The sequence below is a fragment of the Cibotium barometz genome, chromosome 40, assembly GCF_041138505.1.
Source record: "Cibotium barometz isolate CiBa-2024 chromosome 40, ASM4113850v1, whole genome shotgun sequence".
Taxonomy (NCBI): Eukaryota; Viridiplantae; Streptophyta; class Polypodiopsida; order Cyatheales; family Cibotiaceae; genus Cibotium; species Cibotium barometz.
Genome location: NC_141085.1, coordinates 23161517 through 23176267, shown reverse-complemented (window position 1 = coordinate 23176267; position 14751 = coordinate 23161517). Strand labels below are relative to the sequence as shown.

The 14751-nt window shown below is 45.8% G+C and overlaps 1 protein-coding gene across 1 annotated transcript in view; it reads right to left on the bottom strand.

The window, feature by feature from the left end:
* The window catches only part of TSK (tetratricopeptide repeat (TPR)-containing protein), a 129264-nt gene that overhangs the window by 16381 nt on the left and 98132 nt on the right, over positions 1 to 14751 (bottom strand). Inside the window, exons 9-13 of the mRNA XM_086779410.1 lie at positions 9072 to 9172; positions 8843 to 8966; positions 8650 to 8762; positions 8456 to 8567; positions 8214 to 8318 (exon numbers count right to left, since the gene is read on the bottom strand). Coding sequence (XP_086635536.1) covers positions 8214 to 8318; positions 8456 to 8567; positions 8650 to 8762; positions 8843 to 8966; positions 9072 to 9172 — 555 coding nt within the window. The remainder of the gene's footprint in view (positions 1 to 8213; positions 8319 to 8455; positions 8568 to 8649; positions 8763 to 8842; positions 8967 to 9071; positions 9173 to 14751) is intronic.

Below are 14751 nucleotides of genomic sequence, written 5' to 3'. Positions count from 1 at the left end.
AACCGTCCAACTGCGACAAGTAATGAGCTAACAAGTGTCAGCCATCTAGCAAACCTAACAAGTGGCACTCCAAGCTAGTGATCCATTGATGGAAACACCTACCTACAACCAACCTCTTCATCGGCTACGTGCGCTCCGTGGCATTTACTAGGTCTCTCTTACCTTGGAGGACTGCCAGTTGCACGCCATCAACAAGTGGGTGGTGTGCCCCTAATATTGGTAATCAATAGTAGGTTGCATCGGAATCATGCTCCACATTCAGCGGCAACACTTTATGAACCAAACGGTGCACCTACCCAATGTGGTTGGGACCACTTGTATAAATGAGCAATCTTGGGATTGCCAAGAGAATCAGTTTTAGTGAATGAATGCAATTGTTCTCATTCTTCATTGTCTGTGTACTATGTGTCTCTTTCCTTCAAGGGTTCTATTGAAGTGTCATCTTGCCAATTGCTAGTTGTTACTGTCTAGGCTTGGGTACATGGTAAGCATCATGTCTTGTCAGAGTTGTGTGAGTGCGTAGTGGAGTGGACCGCGTAGCTCCATGTCTCCCCAGTCAAGTAGCAACTCTTGGAGGCATACTGCCATAGAGTGAACCCATGACACTGTCCAATGTGCCAACAGTAAGGTCTGCTAGAGGTACGCGAAAAATTTGGCAATCCTACTGGGGACTCTCAACAATTAAGAGTTCCTCATGAGCTCTAGAGCCTAGTGTCGCAGGCGCTCTAAGGTTGGGTCATCAAGTCCACCAAAAAGCCCGAACTCCACCACCTAAAGCTTCTTCCCAATGAAACAGTTTCCGAGCTCATGACACAGGTAGTTGTCTTGGTGGCCCGCTTGCCTAACCATCCAAGTGCCTTCATGGTACGTTAGTGGGTGAATCAGGCTCTTCCTCACACCACTCAACAAAAGATCCAAGACAGTATCAGGCAAAGCTCCACCTTGCAGGAGTTCCAAGAACTTGCCACTCAACTTGAAAATGCACATCTCTTGCTCGAAGGTGACGGCAACGGAGGAACTGACTCTATAGGGGGGTCCACAGCCAACAACGTAGTGACCAAGCTCCAAATGGACTTGGAAGCTCTCAAACTCCAAAAGGCTCAGCAAGAAGAGGGAATTCTTGCCCAGCTCTGGAGGGAGAGAAAAGAACTCAAGGCTCAACAGGAAGCCAAAAGAACAGTTTGGTGTGCCATCTGTCAAGCAGTCCATCACGCTTGCAACATTTGTGAGAAGGGTGTCATGAGGTTAAATATTTCTATCACCTGAAGGGGTTCCACCAGTTACACCAACAACAGCAACCCTTCCCACTAACAACCACAGTTTCCAGACACTTGGTAGGCCCCTACACTCCTATCTACCACGCGCCAATCCTAGCACCCACTTACACCCAACAAGCCCCTCCCTCACCATTAGCTCTTCCACCTCTCATCCCCAATCCTCCAACTCCCACTCTAGCAGCAAACCCCATAGCTTGCCCACCTCATCAGCCACCACCCCGCACATGGCCAATCCCCTATTACAGATGCGGTGAGTATGGTCACTACCAAAGCGAATGCCCCCTTCCAGAACGATCACCACCTTGCCGCTACTGCCCAAGCTCCAAGGATCACTATACATGTGAGTGACTACCTACCCCACACAGAGGACCAGCACTTCTACTTGTCCATCCACGGACTTCACTTTTCCAACAACACACCTTATCTCACTGGGAGAAGGAGCACACCCCTTGTCACCACATCCACTCCCAATCACTTCCCCTCCTCCCTTAGAGGAGTCTCCCCCTCACCACCCACTCCAACCACGCCGGTGATCGACCCCCCACCTGCACAATGATCACCCATGCCCAAAAAGAAGGCTCTAGAAGCCACTTTAACTGAGGAAAAGTCTGCAGACACATCTCTTCTTTCTCGCAATATTGTGGGCCATGCATTCCTATGAGCATACAAGGATCTTCTAACGATGCTACCACAGGAGACTGCCATACATTTTGGCTCGCCATCACCACCATCACCTGTCCCAGAGCCATCAACACCCTCAATCCACTTCCTTCTTCAAGGCTACTAACTAGATGTGCCCCTGCATGATCTACTTCACTGGACCATTGAGGTTCTCCAACTTGCAGCACTCCACCAACAGTGGTGGGCGACCGGGAGCACAAGACATTGCCATGTGCATGGGGATAGGCCCATCCAGTGCCACTCTCACCAACTACCGGAACCCTGCCGACAGTCCACACCAACGACACGTCACTTTCTAGTGTCATCATAGATGACGAGTCTAGCATCACCTAGATGTCTGAGTTCACCCTGCACGTCGGCAGCCTTCAGCTTACCCAGCTTGCCAACATTTCAAAGGATTATCACCGACATCTTTAGAAAATTTATTATCACCTTCCTTCGCACTTTCGTGAATGATTTCTCCAACTTTACCGGCACCCGTCTCTCCTCCTGTTTAGAAGCCTTCAGTGAGCACCTTCTCCAATTTGTCCAAATCATCAGCAAGTGTCGATCATCTCACCTGCATCTCAACCCTTTCAAATGCCACTTTCTGCTAATACAAGGCACCCTCCTTCAGCACATCATCTCTACATAGGGTCTTAACCTAAGATCCAGACAAAAACTTTGCCATGCTTCCCCTCCCTCCTCCCATTAGCTCTAAGGGCACCCAAGTCTTTGTCAGCCGCACTCGCTATCACAAGCACTTCATCAGAATGTATGCTGACATTGCCTTGCCCCTCACCCGCCTAGTGAGCCCTTCCACAACATTCCTAAGGCCACTACCTTTAATTATCTTAGGCAACGCTTCACAAAAGCTCTCATTCTCATTCCACCAAATTAATCTGCCACATTCCATGCCCACACTGATGCCAATCCAACTGCAATTGGTGTGGTCTTACCCAACCTAGAACCAAATTTCAACTGGACAAGCCTATATACTATGCCAACTGCCAACGTAATCGAGCGCAGAGAAATTACAACACAATGGAGCGTGAAGCTTGGCAATGGACTATGTACTCCAAAAGTTTCGACACTATCTCCTGGTGTCCATTTCATTGTCATCACCAACTATCATGCCTTGAAATACCTTCTCGACAAGCCCCAGGTGGCAAAAGATGTTTCAACAAGCCCCACGAAGTTTGGAGATGGCCACTTCTCTTCCAAGAATTTGATTTCGACATCTTGCTCCAACCATGCAAGCATCACGTCATGGCGATTCACCTTTCCCGCATATATAACCATGAACTTGCCACATCTGCAGATTTTTATTTTTATTTTTTCAGAAAGAGACTTCTATTAAGTATGAAAAAGACATACAACAATCACAACTATAAGCCGGAAAAGAATAGAATCACCCCAATATGTAAGGTGATTTCAACCACAGAGGAGCATCATGATGCCATGAAAGACCTGTGGTACTAGAGGAAAAGAAGATGCTATGGTCCCACTCCCGCATAAATATCACCCGCTTTGCCTGCGCAAAACGAGAGGGCCCCTGAATATGAGCCCAAGTAGCCATAAGAGTATGGATGATATCACCCCATATAGTACTAATGCACTGAAACCCAAAAATCTAGACACCCTCAATAGCCTCCGTTCATCTAGCTCTCCAGATCTGCCATGCTGTAATACTGGCAACAATCTCCCAACTGGAGTCAATCCTCTGTCTAGGGGGTGTATAATCAGAGTGAGGGACATCCTAGAATAAACCGTGCTGAGCAATACCTCTACGAATGAAAATAGCACAATTTGTACCACTGCCCTCATAAAAAAGCTGCGGACAAGACTGGGAGAGCCAAGCAACTGCCCCCCAAGTAACATCTGCAGATATTGACAATGACCTTCTTGACAATGTGCTTTTTAGGGTAGATGTTGCTCTTGCTTGGTATGGCGATGTTGCCCTGCTCTCTACAAGTTCTTTTCTCACGTGTATATTCCCCAAGGACAAAAGGTGGTTGCTCCTCAAAAGCGGGCTGTACTAGTCCATAGGCGGACAACTCTACAAAGCCGATCATGACAGCATCTTGCGCGGCGATGTGCCAATCCTCATGAGGTTCCACACTTGGTGGAGGATGCTCAATCTAGACCTTCAGGTGGTCACTAACCAGGGCACACCACTGACATATGGTGGCCCAGTATGTTCAAAGATAGCAAAGCACATGCTCCGATGTGGACCCAAAACCACCTGCCACCAATCCAACTGTCCCCTATAGGTCTCCCTTGTGCAATCTCCATTTGAGGGATGGGCAATTCACTGTGGGCCCCATCAATCCCATAGCTTATCTCCCAACAGATGTCGCTACATCTTTGTCGCTACCGATTCTGCCACCAAGTGGGTAGAAGCACAAGTAACGAAAGATGCCACTCCCTCTACAATCACCCAATTCCTTTAGGAGCACATTCTCACCCGCTTTGATTGTCCCTTCGAGTTGACCAATAATACGAGTTCCCATTTTGTCAATGAAATCATCACAGCCAACTTCCAAGTATTCCACCACAAAGCTTGTGCCTATTATCCTCGGGCCAATGATTAGGCCAAGAGCACCAAAACAAAGTGCTCTGTCACCTTCTCCGCAAGGCTTGTCATCAGCATCCCAAGCAATGGTCGAACGCTCTTCTAGGCACATTCTAGCCATATCGACTCCTTTTAAAGTTGCTACTCAACTTTGGTGCCTCTCATTTCTCTTCCATCAACCGTCTATCTGTCTTGGAAAAACCATGCCCTTGCCAACCTAGCCCTGGAAGCACAACAGCACAGATGCAAGGCATGGCACAACCGACATTTACATCGCCCTCACTTCTCTCAAGTTCACTTGGTGATCCTTTACCAAGCTCAGTACCTTAACCAAGCCAAGAAGCTAGCACTTGCATAGGCAAAACCTTACAAAGTTCAAGAAATTCTGCCACAAGGCGTAGTGCAATTGTGCACCTTGTCCAATGAGCACCTTCCTTTGGTAAATGGATCCAATTCAATCTCCAACATAGGCCTGAAAACCATCTCTTAGCAGGCCAAGGCTGATGAATATTAAAAAAAACCTCCCGCATGAAAAGCGTCTCGGCAGGTAGAGGCACATCTTTTTTTTTTCTCTTTCCCTTTGTCTTTTCTATCCTCTCTTCACCAACTTCGTATTTTGCCCTCCACTTCTGTCGTTGTAACTTACACGATGGATGTAGCATGGCATTCTTTTGTAATGCGAATGCAACAGGTTATTGCATGGTATGGCCAACACTATCTAGCCCAAAATTGCACCACTCGAAATGACCACAAAAAACTATAGAAATGGCAAATCCGTGTGCGTCAAAAATCCTTTGAGGATAAGGGCTGCTCATCCAAAGGTTTCTTCAAAGGTTTGCATGCAACCAGACAAAAGCAATCTATTGCTCACATTAAGAAGCTGGACAGGAGTTGGACCATGCATAGCTTTGAATTAGAAAGTGAGTGTGTGAACCATTTCCGACAATTGTTTGCACCCCACTGTCACCTTCTCAACGTGAGGTTGCAGCCAAAAATGTGTTGTTGGATGAAGTGACTACTATAGTGTTGCCTGAAGATGCTCTCAACATGGACATGCCTTTCTTCCAGGTGGAACTTGATGATGCATTAAAATCTCTTGGCACATAGAAATCCCCAAGATGGGATGGACTCACAATGGAATTCTTTCGTACCTATTGGGATCAACTTAAGGATACGATCCTTCACATGGTTAATCACTGTTGGGAGATTCAGCTACTCCCGTCCTCATGGAAGGAAGGCTTAGTTAAGTTGGCCCTGAAAAAGCAAATATATGAGTCTCTTGCTGATTGGCATACGATAACATTGATACATGTTATATATAAGCTCATAACTAAAATGCTGGTCAATCAGTTGAAAGGTGTCCTTTATGCAGATCTCCATCCGGCTCAGTATGGTTTTGTACCACGTAGGCAGATTAATGATAATATTGCAAATGCCCACATTGGCATTGAATATGCCAAGTACACCAAACAGGATGTGCTTATCATGCAGGCAGATATTGCCAAGGCTTTTGACACGGTGCATTGGGAATACATTGCTCAAGTAATGAGAAAAATGGGGTTCGGTCCTAAGATGAGTAATGTTATATATTGGTTGTATAAGGATAGCACTGCTAGATGCATTCTTGGTGGTGATCTCTCTCGCTCCTGGATACTTGGTACATCAGTATGGCAAGGCTGCCCCCTCAATGCATTGCTTTATGCCATTGCCACACATCCATTTCTTGCTATTGTATATGGATAAACTCATTGCTGTGGGCCGTTTGCATGGGCTGCAGCTACCGGATGGAAAGCATTTTGTTGCTCAAGCGTATGAAGATGACTCTTTTTTCTTCCCTCGCAATATTGAGTCGGACCTGCGATCCATTATGGATGCTTTGAATTTGTATGGATTAGCTGTTGGGCTACAGATTCATTTTCCCAAGTCAAAGCTCTTGCCTTTGAATGATAAGGATTGGCATTACATTTTGTGGCCAGGGAATATTGTGCCACCAGGACAAATCAAATGACACTTGGGCTATCCCATAGGTTGGTCTGTTTCGCTCAAAGATGAAACCCGATGGGTGATGCATCGCATACAACAGAAGCTAGATTATTGGGAGCTCTCAACATGGCCTTTGCATGTCCTCCTGAGAATTGTTCAATCGATCATTATGGCGTACATACAGTTTTACTTACCACTTATAGCATGGAACAAAAAGATTTGGATGCTTTTATGTCACAAGCTATGAAATGTCTATGGAAAACCCACATTGATAAAAAAGCAGTCTGCCTTCTGAAATTTGAGCTGGTATGCTCTCCTAAAATACATGGAGGACTCAACATCCTTAACATTCACTATCACCTGATTGCAAGGAAAGCTACCATGCTCCATACCTTTGCTGCCCAAATGCAACCATGGATGAAAATGTTGGCTGAAATGTGCACCAAGGTGCAAACTAATGCATTTGGCAATTGGGAGACCACTACATGGGACTTTATCATGGGTTGTTTCAAAGGTACAATTCCTAGCAGCCCTTTTTCCAACCGTCTAATCACAGACTGGCAAGAGATCTTGCAATATATGTGTTGGTCGGGGAGACCTCCTCAGCAGGGTAACAACATGGCGTTGCAAAGTGTGCATTGGAGTCGTATGTTTCAAGCGCCCCTTGCAGTGGCTGAACCCAAAAAAGCATACTTTCTTGCATATAAAGAAGTCAAACATGTGCAAGATGTTATACAACCTGATAGTTCTTTTATGTCTTTTCCGTTGGCCAATAGGCGCTATGGTTTGGGTATGCACACCCGGCCAATTTGGCATAGACTGTGAGAGTTGCTTCAACCCTTACTGCCTGCCCCCATGCTAGAGATGCAACATTGTCTGGATGATTGGAAACTGGATCGGCAAGAGATTGGTTACACTGCCATTCCTATGAAGGAAATAACAGCAGGAAAGCCCTATAGGCTATTGATTTCCCCACCATGGATAAAGCAACATGCCAATCAGCTTTGGAGACTTGATAAACCTCTCAGATGGTGGACTCGGTGCCTACGCTGTATATGGAAGAATGGTCTTCCTTTGAAGCAAAAAGTTTTCATGTGGAGATGTCTGCTCGTGGTGTTACCGGTGGGGATGACATTGGCAAAACCACGTATTGCATCGTCGCACTATGTGTGTTGCTCTTGCTACACTAAGACCGTTTCACACCTATTATGGCAACATTCGGTTACCAGTCAATTCATTGTGGTATTGTCGGCATGCCTGCAGATTCGTTTCCCATCAAAACGTTTCTTGAAATTTTGGCTCTTTGGGAAGTTCCCCTCATCGTTGGACGCATATGCCCCTTTCTTTGCTTGGGTCAGATTTACTGCCTTCTGGACTATCACGCATGATAGGAATCATCAGACCTTCATGCATGCCCCCTTAGATACGTATGCATTTTTCAGGTATTCTTTGCATACCTCTCTATATGATGCCTATCATATAAGAGACATTTCTCTGCATATCTTAGACATGTTTTCCCACTGTTTCTAGCTTCCATCCACTCTAGGTGGTAGCAGTTCTACATTAACTTAATTAAAATCAGTGGTTTCACTATATTCAAAAAAGTGTGTCAAAGTCAGAGAATCCTGACTAGCATTATTGTTAACTTCAAGTAAAAATGCTCGCATAAAATGCTCAGATGTTGAACTGTAATCTAAGCACTAGTAAGGTATCCTTACCGATTGCCAATTTTACCAAGGGGCAATTGGAGTGAAGGGCACTTGAGATTTTCAAGATCGACCGAGAGGTGAGGCTGCAATCCTCCAATTTCAAAACCTCCAAGGCTGCAAGCGATTTCCATTTAAATATTAAATTTGGAAAAGATATCGACCAAGTAATAACAGTACAAATGGCAGCAAAAAAACCATTACCTTATTATCAAACTAAAAACATCAGACTGGGTAATAGAAGCTATATCTACCTTTAGAGTTTCTAAGCAGATCAGTAAGGTATCTAGCTGCTGCATCGGTAAGTCTGTTGCCTGATAGGTTCAGAATCTCGAGTCTTGATAAGGTGACAGGGCATTCGCATACCTGCAAAAACTCATCAATCTTACAGTAAAATTTTACTCTTTTTGAGTATCATTAAAGAACCCTGCTCAGAACAGATACTCACATGAAAAACAGATGCTGCTCCAAGGCGGTTGTTATGGAGATCAAGAATAAGGCCTAGATTTGGCTGATTGCTTGCTGCAATCAGCTGCTGAATCTTCTGCATTGACTGACTTCCTATGAGCAAAAGGTAGCATGTAAATTTTAACGGATACCCTTGCCTCATAATAAGGGTGCTTTGTGGCAAAAGAACACACCTATTGAGTTGTGAGACAAATCAAGGTGTGAGAAGGACCCATTTCCACTCAGTGCCATCAGTAAAGGCCAAGCAGAATTATCATCCAAATTACATTCAGAAGCAGAGATTTTGTCCTCGAGAGCCTGCATGTCCAAAGATAGACACTATAGTACAAATAAAGACAGTCTAAAATGGCATCATACAGCATACAGCATTGATATGGGCATACAGAACTTTGATATGAGCACCTTGCTTTCCTTCAGGCAGCTCATGAGTTTTACATTTGCAGTCTGCTGATACAGCTCACAAAATAACTGATATCGCTCCACAAGTGGTACCGCAACCCAGCCTACAATTCAGATATCAATGGAACAAACTTCAGAATTTTGCTGTGCACCTGTCAGTCAGTGGGTGATTGCATGCGCACAAGTGCATATTTGCTTGTGTGTGCTCGTGCATGCATTCCCATGCATGACACTAATAAATGCCCTTTGCTTGAGTGCTCACTTGTGCGTGCGCATGTGGAGCACATGCACTTACTCTCAAGGAGGGGAACCAGCTTTACAGACATACTCCTACCCATTAATAGGGGAGATCTAACCCGCCCATCCCTCATGGTGGGCAGGGGTCTCCATCCAATCCCCGCCCATCCCTAGGGCACAGAGATGTCTATAAAGACACTTAATTCATTCAAATAGTGAAATTCTAGGAACATTCAATCCGATAAAAGCATGCATGGCCTGAAGTTGGAGCTCCCTGTATGTCCTGACCTCTGCACCTCTCTCCTCTTCCACTCTTCCCCTTCTCCTTCTGCCACTCCTCTTCACCTGCCACTCTTCCCCTTCTCCTTCTGCCCGCCGTTCCCCCTCTTTTCTGTGTATTTTCCTCCTTCCCACCATTCACCCCTTTACTTGCATCTCCTTCTGCCCACCATACCCTTCATGCACAGTTTCCCTCCTACCATCCATTCACCTAGTGCCCCTCTCTTTTTGCCTGCCTTCTTCTTCCTTCTCCTGTGCAGATAAGTGCCTCCTTCCTCTCCCGATTCATTTTTCTTTTTTCAAGAAAGAGACTTCTATTAAGTATGAAAAAAGGCATACAACAATCATGGCTATAAGCCGGAATAGAATAGAATCACCCCAATATGTAGGGTGATTTCAACCACTGAGGAGCATCATGATGCCATGAGAGACCTGTGGGACTAGAGGACAAGAAAATGTCATGGTCGCACTCCCGCATAAATACAACGCGTTTTGCCTGCGCAGAACAAGAGGACCCATGAATACGAGCCCAAGTAGCCATGAGAGTATGGATGATATCAGCCCATATAGTACTAATGCACTGAGACCCAAAAATCTGGCTCTCCGGATTCTTTGACTGCATCAACATACGAAAAAGTTTTTACTGTGTTTAAGTCACCCACCTGCCCTTTTATTGGCAGCATTATGGCTTCAGCCCAGGTCAATCATCCTCCACCCTACCAACCAGGAGAACAATCTTTTTATCCGAAGACGAGCTTAATACCTTATTTGCAGATTTTGATAAAGTCAAGACCACACTTATTGAAAAGGTTTTTGGGTCGCATCCTTCCCACTCTCAAGCTAGGGATTGGATTTTGGTGGCACATCCCATAGAGCTTGCCTCGTACTTTATAGATGCCTGCTTACTTCGAAGGGGCTTCTTCCAACCAGATTTTGATTCGGCAGAGGCAACCTCATAGACTCTTGAGAGCAGCCCACTTCCTCCCAGCTCGAGGAAACTATTCTTTCGATACCGCTGGAACTCCGACACAATGCTAGAGGACTGCAACTTTTGTCCGATCTTCCTCAAGTTCCCTGGGCTCCCATAGATCTATTGAAAGTTTTTGCCTTCCATAGGGTCAGCCTTTGGACAGGTTCCAAAAATCCCAGCCCTTCCAGAGACACCTTCCACGGGTGCAGCAGCAGTTACGGCCAATTTTGAGGGGGTACCATGAGTCATGATACCCGTTAGTGAACCATGCTTTACAGATGATCATGTGATGCTGCCAGGAGTAGGACCAGATGGCTCTTTATTCAGACAAGGGCCGCACTAGGAGACGGCACAAATGCACTCCCAGGCGACAACCCTTGGACCCTCCAACCATCGCTGCCCCCAAACCTCGGCTTCTTTGGGATTACAAACGGGTTGACACACATGCAACCACTCCTAATCCAGCTGCGGATGTTGACGCATCACCTTCGTAGCAAGATGTATTACATGGGGATTTAATGCATGAGGACGTATTGCAGGGTGATGTATAGCAGAATGTGCAGGCAAATGAGTCAGATGTACACACCCTGCAGCATCTTGGTGATGATGTCCATGTTGATGATTACGTCTTATGGTCCTCGATAGCCATCACACCAGATAAGTTTCCGATCCTGATAGGGGCAGTGTGCAGACCTATGAGAGACCCCAAACTAGATCATGCACCAATTGGTGTGCTGAATGCATATGCTCCTAACTTCACAGGACAAAATTTTCTTTTTTTGGAAAGCCATCATGGACTCTCTCCCTCAGGCAAATCATCAGATCATTGGAGGTGACTTCAACACGGTTGAGCAACCAATGGATAAGGGGGGACATGAAGGCATCATCCTGGGAGAGATTAAGATTTTCCATTCATGGCACGGACAATTGGATAGAGGATGACTTCTTCCTCTAACCTACTGTCCGTGCCATATAAGCTTTTCCTTTCATGACAAAAGAGGTGGTTAGACAATGACTTCCATAAGAAGTCATCCTCTAAGGATAACTTCTTCCTCTAACCAACTGTCCGTGCCATTGAAGGGCATCATGGTAGAGATTAAGCTTTTCCTTTCATGACAACAGCAGAGTCACTTTATTCAGATGCAAAAGCTGTCACGGCAGGTGATGGATGTTTGGAGACTGTCTGATGCTCATGACTCTAGGCAAAGAGTTGCTCTTGCGTTAGAGAGTGTTAGTGGCCTTTATCACAGTGTGGCCCAAGCTAGGAGGCAAGAGATCTTGGATAGAGAGAGCTATCAATGCGTAGATTGCGTGCTTTGTAGAGGGAACTTGAGAAACACCCTGAAGCCCAATGGATCTAAGATGCATTGTGCACTGTTAGGGCTGAGTTGCAAGACTCTTTTGAGCAACGTGCACAGTTGCGTTTTCATGTATAGGAGTCATTCTCGATTCAAATGGGAGGTAGATGTAGCAAGCATTTCTTTGCTACGCATGGTCTCTCCCATAACAGGGAATGCATTAGACAGTTGCAGAACACGCAGGGAATGCTCTACTCAGCGATTGACATGGTCAAGAGGATTGCCTCTTATTGTTACTTTCGTTTGCTATCTGTAGAGGCTCACTCCCCCTCAAAGGGATAGGGCACAGCAGAAGGTTTGGGACTCCCTATGTAGGCTGATTTGTGATGACATGTGTGCATCACTTGACGCCCCTTTTTCGGCAGATGAGCTTAGACATGCGATTCAAGCATTACCACACAGTAAATGTCATGGGGAGGATGGGTCTCTCCCATGTTTTTTATGAGTTATTGACATTGGGGATGAGATCACTGTGGCATTACAGAATACATGGAACAAGGGCTTACAGAATACATGGCATTACAGAATACGTGGAACAAGGGCTCTATGCCTCCTTTTCTTACCGAGGGTCTTATTCACTTCATCCCCAAGGGTAGTCATAATAATAACATTGCCCAATGGAGGCCTATCACATTACTTGGGACTGCATACAAAATTCTCAGCAAGGCCGTGAGCATGAGATTATAGCCAATGTTACAGATAGTCATTCATGACACACACTGGATTCCTCCAAGGAACAAGCATCTTTTCCATTTGGGAGGTGGTCGGGTGAGCCAAGGCGAGTAATTAGCCCTTGGAATCTTGCTACTTTATTTTGAGAAAGTCCAGGACAGATTGGGACTTCTTAGAGGGTACTCTCACATGCATGGGATTTTCTCAATCAAGGGTGTCTCTTGCCTAACACTGTGCTTCCTTGTGGAGGTCAAGGTGAACGCTTCGAGATCTCTATCTCTGTATAGCAGTGCTGCCCCTTAGCTCCCATGTATTTCATTGTTTGCAGAAACTTTGAGCATTTTCCCTCACTCCAGTGCCAGAGTATCACGATTGAGATTGCCATTGCACACAAAGCAGGAGCTTTTAGACTCACAGTTGGCTAACCATGCAACCATGTTTCTTGAGGCATCTTACTCATATCTTTGCTGGTTTCGCACTATGTTGGAAGAGTTGTCTAGGAGTAGGGGCCTTCATTATTCATAACTTGGCATAAGTCTGTCGATTTTGGGTTAGTGAACTTGAGAGGATTGATTGGGGCACAGATGTTAGCTTCACATGGATTCAGGACACATTGCCATACATCTTGCCAAGTCGGGATAGACATTACACCTGGCTAGCAGTTTGCCCGTGTGCTCATGCCCATTGCCATACATCTTGGATGCCAAGTCGGGATAGACATTAAACCTGCCTAGCAGTTTGCCAGTGTGCTCATGAGCATAAACGAAAATCTCCTTCATTGGAGCTCCAGGAGGCTCAATCTGGAGTCTAGAGCCTTGGTGTGGCAAAGCCCTATAGCTATATGGTGGATGCCCTATCAGATATCTACATTGGGACCCCGGTGAGTGGGAACGGACTGATGTGACTAACCATATGAGGGACATACCTTCCTTCAGCTACAATGTGCCTAACACCAGGTTGCACATGCTTGGACAGACCCAAAGAGTTCCCAACCTTAGGCCACACTAGGAAGCATATGACATTACACCCCGGCATTCAAAGGAGATTCTGGTAAAGACTCTGGCACTCGTACAGGAGAAGCCAAATATCCTGCTTCTTCTGGCTGTTTCTACACTGGTTGGTGAGTTACCCACCAACCAGTGGAGATCAACTTTTGGCGTGGATGCCCAGCTCCATCCAAGATAGTGTATCATTGCTTATAGGAGAGGAGAGGAGCACAGAGGATCTGGGTATCTATAGCCCAGCTCTTGGGCAGATTGAGGAGTGATCCTATATATTTTGGGGTGTTAGTGAATGGTCGACTCAGTCTGGCCCACAGCTGCTTTTTGAAGGCAAAACAGTAGACCCTGTTATACTTGTCCGTAGGGGAATAGCTCAGAGATGTTTGCTTCAGGGTATGCCCTAGTTACGATACACCCCACCTTCGCTGAGTATTGACACCGTCACACCACCTGGGAGATAATTGCTAGTATCACGGTGTTGCATATCTAGAAGACCAGGTGCTCAAAGGCCTTTGAAGGAATTCAGGTTTATGACACCCAGTGTACTTGCAATATATGGAGTGACATCGTTCACACTCTTTTGGCCACTTGGGCCCACATAAAGGGATATTCTAGAGCTGCGCATACAAAACACAGCAGATTTATCAGAGTAGAACCATGGTATTTTCTTGTCCTCCACTCCTATGGGGCTTTTTGTCGGAATGCACAGCAGAAAATGAGACAACTGCTGTGAGAAACAAAACGCAGAAGTGTAGAGAGAGAGAGAAGCTATATAAACTCTGCTATGTACACAAAGATCCGGTACAATGAGAGTGTGGGGGACAAGGGTGGTACTTACACCACCCTACAGTGCTGGTCGGCCAGCCCTAAATGAGCCAACAGCCTGCACATCATGTCCACGACTGGAGAAAGCCAGTCGGCCAGCAGAAGACATGGAGTCGGCCAGCACAGGACAGTCCCCCACAACTCAAAAACAGGGAAAAAAACATGGAAAAATGGGGAGAAAATGAGAAAACTCCTAGGCGGGCACACCCACAACAAAGGCCCTCACTGAGTAATATGTACACAGACAGGAGATGACTGCTAGCATTTTTATGGCAGCATAATGCCCCCGATTGGTTGAGATCTCCCTAGCTTTTGGTTTGAGATCTTCTCCCTTTGTATGA